At 33.2% G+C, this 10,963-nt stretch overlaps 1 protein-coding gene across 7 annotated transcripts in view; it reads left to right on the forward strand.

The window, feature by feature from the left end:
* The window catches only part of LCORL (ligand dependent nuclear receptor corepressor like), a 163,019-nt gene that overhangs the window by 128,610 nt on the left and 23,446 nt on the right, over window positions 1-10,963 (forward strand). For 5 of the 7 annotated variants that reach the window (XM_045771434.2, XM_045771440.1, XM_045771435.2 and 2 more), the window contains one exon: window positions 4,767-4,860. In XM_045771434.2, coding sequence (XP_045627390.2) covers window positions 4,767-4,860 — 94 coding nt within the window. Of the gene's footprint in view, window positions 1-4,766; window positions 4,861-6,192; window positions 8,755-10,963 lie in introns of those variants that run through there. The other 2 variants (XM_045771439.2, XM_045771443.2) reach the window with 2 other exon arrangements.

Genomic DNA, 10,963 nt, shown 5'->3' on the forward strand with positions numbered 1-10,963 from the left:
TAATCATGTTCCTGTCACCCAGAACTAATAAATGTGTTATTTGATCATGTTTGCTTCTGATGTGCTTCTTAAGGAACTAACACATCCCTTTGTTTAGTCTTGGAAGCAACCTCTGATAATGCCAATTTATGCATTTATAAGTCAAATAGTTTTGTGTGCTTTAAAAATTCACATTAATACATATTAAATGCACTCTTGTTAATTTATTCCTACAACTTGCTTTTCTTAACAGATTAGCAAAAATTAAAAATATCTAACAACACCAAATGTCATCGAGGATGTGGGAAAGAAATTTGGTGGTATCTACTAAATTCCAAAATGTAAAGTCCAGCACTTAGACTTCTAGGTGTATATCTTAGAAAAATTCTTATACATGAACACAAGAAAGCATTTAGAAGGATTTTCATTTCAGTATTGCTTGTAATAGTGTAAAACAGGGGGTGCCTGGGTGGCTCAGTCGTTAAGCATCTGCCTTCGGCTCAGGGCGTGATCCTGGCGTTCTGGGATCGAGACCCACCTCAGGCTCCTCTGCTGGGAGCCTGCTTCTTCCTCTCCCACTCCCCTTGCTTGTGTTCCCTCTCTCGCTGGCTGTCTCTATCTCTGTCAAATAAATTTTTAAAATCTTAAAAAAAAAAAAGTGTAAAACAAAAATAACCTAGGTACCTACCAATAGTTGAATGGTAAATAAATTTCAGTCCTTGTCTTCTACTTACTTTATATTGCCCTAGAGCATAATAAGTGCTTAGTTTTTGGGGTGCCTGGGTGGCTCAGTTCGTTAAGTGTCTGCCTTTGGCTTAGGTCATGATCTCAGGGTCTGGGGATCAAGCCCCATGTTGGGCTCCATATTCAGTGGGAGACTGCGTCTCCCTCTCCTTCTGCCCCCCCCCCCGTCAAGTAAATGAATAATATCTTTAAAAAAGAGGTGCCTAAGTATCTCGGTTAAGCATCTGCCTTCAGCTCAGGTCATGATCCCTGGATCCTGGTGGGATCGAGCCCCATGTCAGCCTCCCTGCAGCGGGGAGTCTGCTTCTCTCTCTCCCTCTGCCAATCCCACACCCCCCAGCTTGTACTCTCTCTCTCTTTCTCTCTCAGGTGAATAAATAAAATCTTTTTGAAAAAGTGCTTAGTTTCTTAGTTTCAAGTTAATCATTAGTACTTTGGAAATATATACACACAAAACAGTCTAGTTATCATGTGCTGTCTCCATTGTGAAGGAGTGATACTTATAGATTTAATCACTTCAGCTAGATCTAAATCAGCAGCAGGAACAAGAAAATGCCCTTTATCCCCATTCCTGATCTTTCTTTTTCTCAGCCCTTCTTCCCAAGCTACCTCTCCCCTTCTGTTACTCTTTTTGCTTTTCTATTTTGGACAATCCTAGAGATAACTCTGTGATTTTTCTAGCTCTTGAGCTATAGCTTTTATGATGTATAAAGAAGTAATGATAGCAGCAAAATACTTTAGTATAAGTCAAAGCACTGCTAACAAAAAGTGAATTTTCTACAATAACTGAAATTTCTCTAAAAGTTCTTTAGTTACATATTTATGTATCTTGTATTCAGTACATAAATGCTCATTGATTACATAATTTTACTGTGTGGCAGAGATATGTTGAAGGAGTATATTTTGTTTTCACTAGATAACAGACTATAATGTGTTACTTGCAGAGTAAAACTTTTAACATAGGTAGCCTAAGTATGGAGACAAGGCTATGGGGAAAAAAAATTAAAGCATCTCTCACCTTGGTCACTGTGTAGAGTTCCAAAAGAAGAGGAATCAGGAGTATAAGCCTGATTTGGGTAGCTCTCTTAAAGATGGAACAGGACTTAGGTCTAGTTCATCCTTCAGATTCAGATTATCCCTAACCAGGGCCATGTGTCTAGATATGGCCCCAAAAAGACAAGAATGCCTGTATTGCCCTAGCTAGGGAGCTATAGCCTAATTTGCATAGTTAATATAAAGGAGAGAGAAGAGTTCCCAGTACCTCCTTTTCTTATTTCGGGTCTATGAAGTAATTAACTTTAAATTGACTATATCAGAAGTCTAAAAGTTTAGAATTGGAGAAATTTCATTAATTCATTTTGTAACATTGGCTGGGAATAACAGATTTATGGAGTGTTTTATGTGCTACATACTACATAAAACATGAGCAGAATCAAAACTGGTGAATTCAGTGGTAAATCTGAATATGGATTAGATAGTAATGATTTTTTGAAGAAGGTGATCTTGAAATAATAAAATAATAAAATTTTAATTGCTGAGGGAGAGAAATGAGATAGTAAAAGAGAAGACAACATTCAATTCTTTCTTCTTTTAGTAGGTTACAGAGCTCTAGTATTTATGAAATACAAATAAGTAAGATCCCTGACCTGAGGAATTCAGTCTTGTGGGATAAATATATAAATATATACATATATATGCATATATAGATATATATACATGTATATATATGTAATCATTTTATGTGTTATATAATCAATTATATATTGATATGTAATCATATATATTATGTAATCAATTATATATACATGTATATATTATATATAATTGCAAGACAATGTCATAAGTGTTATAAGTGTCAACACAAGGGAAACAGTAATCAGCTTCTACCTGGGGCATATTGATCTTTAAAGATGAGTAGGAGTTTGACAAGTTGAAAAGGTAGAGCGTTCTAGGCAGAGGGAACCATGTACTGCAGTTTGAGAGACCTGATACCATATAGCGTGCTTGAGGAACTGCAAGTGGTTAGATACATAGGAAGTATAAAGATTGAGTTGAGCTGGAGACAAAGCATAAAAAATTGAGCAGGACAGATAACCTGGGGCAAGATGCTTCATTTAACAATTTTTCAAGACACTGTGTACCACATGCTTTGTTTACCTATCCAGTCTTCTCTTTCTTCAAAATTCTATTCAAATATTTACAGAACGCTTATTGTATGCTGGGCACTATTCTAGGCAGTGGGGATACGTGGGTGAATAAAATAGACATGGGCTTTGTCTTCACATAGTTTATGGTCTGCATGGCTAATGCTGGTAAGTATGTAAGCAACTAGAATATAGCATGCTAAAAGCTAGGTAATATGGGTAAGTGTTGCAGGTATAGGAACCTAGAATAGTGACAATCAACCAAATTCAAGTTGTGGCCTGAATGATTGGATGATGATAGGATTTGGTGAGAATTAGGATGAGTGTGGGGATAGAAGGAAAAGATTAGGAGTCCTCTAACAGAGGAAACTAAAGAAGTGTGAAAGCCCCAAGTTGAGAAATACCATAGCGTTTTCCCAACAGGTTTCTCTACTCCGCCACTAGCCCTTGCAGTCCATTCTCCCTACAGCACATTGATCCTTTAAAAGCACAAATTAAAATTGTGTCAGTCTTATGCTCAGAATCCTCCAGTGGTTTCCTCTCTCTCTCAAAATAAAATTCAAATTTCTTACCATGACCAACAAGGCCTAATGTGATCTGCCTTCGTACATATCTGATCTCATTTCACTCAGCCTGGCTTCCAGTCACCCTGGCCTCTTTGCTATTCCTCAGACATTTCGGAAATGATTCTGTATCACAGCCTTTGCACAAACTGTTCCTTATGGAAGCTTTCCCCCGATAATGTATTTGGTTGGTCACGGTTGGCACCATGACAATAGGTACTATGTATGCCTTTGTTATTGCTGCTTCCAAATTCCTAAAATAGTGCTTTGCGCATAGTAGGCACTCAATAAAATTACTGACTTACATAGCAGGTTATGAGTGACATGTTTTATTTTTCTGTCTTTGTATCTTGCCAGACCACCTAAGTGTTAGGTAAATTTATATGCTAACAATAAAACCCAGTTGAATTTTTTTAAACTGACTTGAATTTTTAAGTATATTTTTAACTATGTATTTTCTTATAATGATTCTTTATAACTTAAATTTTTAATTTTTAAGCTATAAGTGAAGAAATAGTCTCAGTATTATTTAGTGCTGTGTTTTAAATTCATAGTTTATTTTTACTCTTTCGATCCTTACGTTTGTCAGATTAACATGTCTGAATTGTTGGTTTTATTTATGTAAATTCAATGTTATAATAATAATAAAAACAACTACATTTTAATAAGTACTTAGGCAGTTGCTTTCTAACAGGCTATTTTTCCTAAAATGTTATATTGTTATAGGTTATGTCTTCATCCAATCACAGATCTAAACTCAATATATTACGTAAGCAGTGATTCAACTGTTATACATTTCAGTTATCTAAAATAGTAAAATTTTACACTGATTTCTAAAAAATACATTGATTATATATAGAGTCACAGTTTACCTAAGGCATATATTCCACATATTGCTAGTCCTAGTAAATGCTAATTATTGTTCTCTATTCATCATCATTTTTTTCTGTGGTCTCTGTTTTGTACAACTTACATCATTCCTGCTTTCTTGAAGCATCATCTGGGCCGCCTTGATTAGAAAAAAGGCTGTTTACAGCAGAACAATGGGAAAAGTGACCAAAGGTTGATTTTTAAACAGATTTTATATCATAGCCTGTTTGTTTCTTCATATCATTTGGCAACGCCAGCTCCTTCTCTGTTCTTTTTTCCTATGTAGTGCCTTCCCAGTCATGTCCTGTTCCTAAAACCACAAGATGAGTTGGTAATGGCCACATATCAAATATAAGTGTTAATTTTTAGGTCATGAATTAGTAGATCAGCAAAATATGAAATGTTAAAATGTAAGGATTACCTATCTGTCACAAATATAAAGTTTTTTCTCTTGCAAAAATTATAGGGGATGGAGTGTTAGATCTCTCTACAAAGAAAACCAGCATAAAATCTGAAGAGTCATCCATATGTGATCCTTCTTCTGAAAATTCAATGGCTGGGTAAGCAATATCTAGGAAATATAATTTAATATTAATATAAAATTATCTCTACAGAGAACTCTTAATACTACTTTGAGTAGATTGACATATAGCTTTCCTCCAGAATTTTTGTCACTCATAAGTGTGTGTCTCTCATACCTTTCATTTGTCCTTTCTTTCTTTTTTATTCTTTCTGTTAAAGAAAAGTTATCAGAACAATCACCAAACTTTAGTTCATGTTACTAAAATGAACTACCAACTTAATCATAGGCTACAAACTAAGAAGCAGGACGAGTAAAGAAAATTTAAAATTCAATATTCAGGAGGCAATTTTAAGGAAAATATGTGATTTCACTATTTTTTTTAAACAATCAACAAATTTTAAAAGTACCATACTTACTAATTCTTACAGCTAGCTTATAGTGTTTACATTTTTTCACTGTGCTTTAGGTGTGGTGGCAAACTTTATATAGTATATATAATAATATATATCTAGTAAGCACCACAGAAAGTCTTTTCATGCTTTGAAAGTTCTCATTAAATTAATTAAATAATTAGCAGTGAAATGCTGTTCTGTTGGATTTTTGGATTTTTATTTAGTAACTTTTGCATCTTCCCATTAACAAACTGTATAGGAAGCTTTTTTGTCAAATTTAAATCTTAGATATAGAGTGTAATTTGTTTCAACCAAGACTGTAATAGCTTTTGAGTCATAAGTTATAGTTAGCTTCTGTTTGAGAAACTGAAAATTACAATGATATATTTGAAATAGAAATAACATTTATAGTATCAAATTATTTTACCCAATATAACTTATCTACTTGTTTCAAATTTTAAGTTTTTGTCTAGAGAAAAATTAGTCTTGTGGAAATATGGGATGTTTGTGTTTGGAAATATTCTTGCTGCTACAAATTTCCTTTAAAGGGGTTGACTCTTTTATTACTTGTTTAGCGGTAACGTCACGTTTCTACTAACAAAAACTCCTTTAGGATTTGGGTATTTTTTATAATGGAGCTCTGATTGTACAAATAAAAATTATAAGTGTTGCTCTGCAAGCATCTGTCAGAGGAATAGCAACATCATGAGAATATTTTTACAAATACTGAGTTAGGATTTTATGTTCTTGGAAGGTCTGCCCGTTGAGGCCACCGTATGATTGACACATTGTCCTACCAGGACTGTAGCGTTTGCTTTGATAAGGAGTAACTACTACATCTCACAGACTTAAAAAGAGTCATAAGCAGTGATGTTACCTAAGCAAGGAGTATAATAAAGGAGTGGACCCTCCCCTTCCATAGCTGTGTGAGAGTCTCTCATGCATCAGTTTACCATCGTTTCATTCCATCCATCCAGGAGACTACACAGAAACAGAGAGGACTATGTGGAAAGAAGTGCTGAGTTTGCAGATGGTTTGCTCTCAAAAGCTTTGAAAGACATTCAGTCTGGAGCACTGGACATAAATAAAGCAGGCATACTTTATGGCATACCTCAAAAAACTTTACTTCTCCACTTAGAAGCCTTACCAGCAGGGAAGCCTGCATCTTTTAAAAACAAAACTCGAGATTTCAATGATAGTTACTCATATAAAGACAGTAAAGAAACTTGTGCAGTCCTGCAAAAAGTAGCCTTGTGGGCAAGAGCTCAAGCAGAGCGCACAGAAAAAAGTAAACTCAATCTACTTGAAACCTCAGAATTAAAATTCCCAACAGCTTCCAGTTACCTCCATCAGTTAACTCTACAGAAAATGGTTACTCAATTTAAAGAAAAAAATGAAAGCCTACAATATGAAACTTCACATCCTACTGTACAGTTAAAAATTCCTCAGCTTCGAGTAAGTTCTGTTTCAAAACCACAACCTGATGGTCCTGGTCTGCTGGATGTTATGTATCAAGTTTCCAAAACCTCTCCAGTCCTAGAAGGATCAGCTCTCCAAAAACTGAAAAATATACTCCCTAAACAGAACAAAATAGAATGTTCTGGGCCTGTAACTCACTCAAGTGTTGACTCTTATTTTCTACATGGGGACCTCTCTCCTTTGTGTCTTAATTCTAAAAATGGAACAGTTGATGGAACCTCTGAAAATACTGAAGATGGATTGGATCGAAAAGATAACAAGCAGCCCAGGAAAAAACGTGGCCGTTATCGCCAGTATGATCATGAAATAATGGAAGAGGCTATTGCAATGGTAATGAGCGGAAAAATGAGTGTTTCCAAAGCACAAGGAATTTATGGGGTACCTCACAGCACTTTAGAATACAAGGTAAAAGAAAGATCTGGAACACTGAAGACTCCTCCGAAGAAGAAACTCCGATTACCAGACACTGGGTTATATAATATGACAGATTCAGGGACTGGCAGCTGCAAAAACAGCAAGCCTGTGTAGATTACTTGTTAGGAAAATGTTTGTATGTGTGTATGTGCGTGTGTGTATGTGTGTTTGCGTGTGTGTGTGTGTATGTGCACAGGTGTGTATTTGTGTGTCTATATACACACATGTGGGAATTACAGATGCTCACTCTGACAGGAGACATGAAATTTTACAGTTCAAAAACCACTTACATGCCTTTTGAAAAAAAAGTTTTATTCAGGGTTTTCACTGTGGACAGAATTATATAGTTGCTTACTTAATTCTGATAGTTTGTATTTAATCCTTGTATAAATAGGTGAAAGATTCAGGTTTTCTTTAGTAGTCAATAGCATAAAGCGTTGTGGGAAAACAAGTAATTGTCAAGTGAAACATTTTTATCGGTGAAAGACCACTCCAGCCATTCAGTTGAACCATCTTATAATGGAAATATGATATTAATAGTTTGTAAACATTTTTACATACTACACTTACAGCTATTGTAAGTATGTCAAACAACCAATCAAAGTTTAAATAGATGGCTATCTCCATACTAAGAAAAATTAATATATACAGTATTAGTACACTACAGTGTATTCTATGAAATATGAAATGCACTCAAGTGCATCCACCAGGAATAGAAAAGAAAACCTTAAATGATATGTATAATGAAATTTAATATTTATCATTTAATAGTTGATTTACAGGAAGTTGGGGTTTATAAGGTATATACTTTTTAAAAAAACTGACACATAGTTAACCCCAGCAGCTATAGAATCCTTTAATATAAGATGGAATACTAAGAACAAAAAGTAATTTAAATTTAATTATTAAAATAATTTAATTTTGTTTTTCATTTGAAAAATAAGCTAATGTGTAAGGTTAGAAAAGAAAGTTGGAATGCAACTTAGAGCATGTTTATAATGTGCACAGAAAAAGCTTGAGAATGATAATTTTGGTTTAAATGTGCTGGTTAGTTGATGTTATGACTACTTTAAATTTTAAGGATTGTGACACACTCCTACTATTGAAAAACCTCAGTGTAACTTTAATATATTTGCTGCTGTGACATTTCAAAACATTTTCAGTTTATCAAAATGAATTACAGATTTCATTTTGGTGGGCGATACATTATCATTTTGCTAATAACCAAATTTGCAGTTTGTTCAGGGTCTTGAATAGATTTACAGATATTTAACACTGAAGCTGTTTTGAACTTTCAGTAATGTAAACTCTCTACTAATTGGGTAGTTAGAAGCTGGGCAGTGCATTTTAACTTTTACTAGACTCATAAGAGAGACCAGTAATTTTTATATAGCAGTTTTAAAATGTGGTTCAGAGTATCCATGTTGGATTTATGGAGTATGCAGTTTTAGTGGTAAAATGTTATAAAGCATGTGCCTCCATATAAAGAATGGGGATTTGCTTCGTATATTCAGAATTCTCCGAGTGCCCCTTTTCTCTGTTAAAATTCAGGTTCTGATCATTTTTCTAAGCCAATTTTCATGAGTCCAAAAGGAATACTTAAAGCTGAATTTAAAAAATAAGTGCACCTTGTCAAATACTTGTGTTTTTACACTTGTGTTTGTGTGTATCTAATAATCACATATACATGTAATACTAAAGAGATTTTCAGCTATTACATTTAAAAACTGCTTACATATGTTTAAAAAAACTGAAGAGTGGGAAGCTACACAATCAGGTAGTTATTTGGTCTCTTAGATCGATACTGAACCCTCTTCAGCTTAACGTTACCTGCATACTAGGGTATGAATCCTCTTGTTCTTTTTTTTTCCCCCAGTAAGTATACATAATAGATTGCAAAACAGCAGATGTCAGGGTCATCTTTCTTTTTAAAGAATTAAGCCATATTTTGTGAGGGCCAGAACTTGGATTATTTAATATATTTCCCCTCCTCCCCCATTGAAAAACAAATTTAAAAAATAAAGTAAATGTTTCAACGCAATTTTATTGACCTCTTTATACAGAATTTTACTTGCAAAAATTTGGGGGCCTGAATGCATTACATAATATTTATATTGAGCTTTTTTATTCCTCACACTATATTTACATTAATAAATTGATTGAGAAGTTTATAGTAAAGGGATACTTACAGAACACTTTTATATCATTTAAAAGATGACCTGACCAAAAACTTTACAGGATTCATAAAATCAGGGATCATTTTGCTATTGACTTCACAGTGATCAGTAGTTTTATAGGTAATATTATAGTTAATTTGCAGCATTTAGTATTTGTATTATTTATTTTTGGTCAGAAATAGTAAATTAAATATTTTTTGATAGTTTATAGGTAATGATCAACCCGTAACTTTTAAAAGAAACAAAATGTTTCTAATTATTGAGTTAACTTTTGATTATACAAACTAGGAAAGGCAGGGAAATTTATGGGTTCCCCTTCTCCCCAGTGATTCTGTTAAGATGTTCTTTATGTTAAACTTTCAAAGTACTTTATAAATTTAGTTACCAGTTACTACTTATTAATTGACAGTTTTCTGAAAAATCCAGTTTCAGCAGACTTTTAATGAAGGTGAAAGCAACCCTTATATGCTTTCTACTTATTTGAATGTTCCTCAAGTATTTTATATTTAAAAAAAAAAAAAAGGAAAAGGAAAAACAGTGCCTCTGTTTTTAGAAAACTACTGCTCAGTAAAGTTGTTTAAACCATTTCTGGTAGCTAATGACAATTTTATATTAAATTGTATACTAACTTTAGTGAGACTGATTTTTTTAGTTGTTTACAGTACAAATACTTGTATTTGTTTTTTAATTGCAGTATTTCCATTGTCGCAGTAATTTAGTAAAACTCTGTGGCTGCCTTGATTTTGACAGATTTTGTTAATATAAACTGATTGTTAGGCAATTAGTTATATTTATGCATAAATCAATTGCACTATAATTCATGAATTATTTATTACAATATTTTCTAATGAATTCATGTATCTGTCTTGTGTTGTAAATGTACTGTAATTCTGTTCCTACTTTGTGTTGTTATATATCTAAATCTGATTGTATGAATTTTAATTGTTCAGTTAACGTGTTTCTAGGTTGTAATTTGTAGTAAAGCACTTCAATGCTTTTGCACTTAAATTTACAACACTGTTGGTGTGTGATTGATTTACTCATTCAGTAAATGAAAAGAAAAGAAAAGAAAAGAAAAAACTGACTACACTGACTTTTGATTCACTGTAGGAATGAGTTTTATTTATACTAATATGAAAAATTGACTTCTCCAGAGAACTATTTCAAACTTGTAATGAGCAACCAATAGTAACATATAAAAAATAGGCAGGATGTTTGGTTTATAAATCGAACTGGAAAAGGTTAGAAAGAAATTTAACATTAAAACAAGGGAGCTATTAAAGATATAATTATAGAACCTTTACATAATCACTTGAGAATAAAATCTAGATTGGAGACTTATGTGTATTCAACTATTACTTACTGATATTAGGTTTTTCCTTGAGACTCTAACGTGCAAGAAATATGAAAAAAAAAATTTGGAGCCAAATAAACATTACGGAATTTTATAATTTGAGAATTTAGTTAGCTAATATCTGATATGTGTGTATTAGATATGATCTAATACTGAATATCCAATTAGTAACTTTATGAAGCTATGCTTCATATACCATTACATGGAAATTATTGACCACTGTGGTATTTTGGAAGTTCCATTATTAAAAGTAATAAAATGGGGGAAAAAAGTAATTAACTGAAAAGAAACTTTGTTAAAGTAAAGACTTCCTTGAAATCTCAG

The sequence above is a fragment of the Ursus americanus genome, chromosome 8, assembly GCF_024610735.1.
Source record: "Ursus americanus isolate L20-20 chromosome 8, mUrsAme1.1.p, whole genome shotgun sequence".
Taxonomy (NCBI): domain Eukaryota; kingdom Metazoa; phylum Chordata; class Mammalia; order Carnivora; family Ursidae; genus Ursus; species Ursus americanus.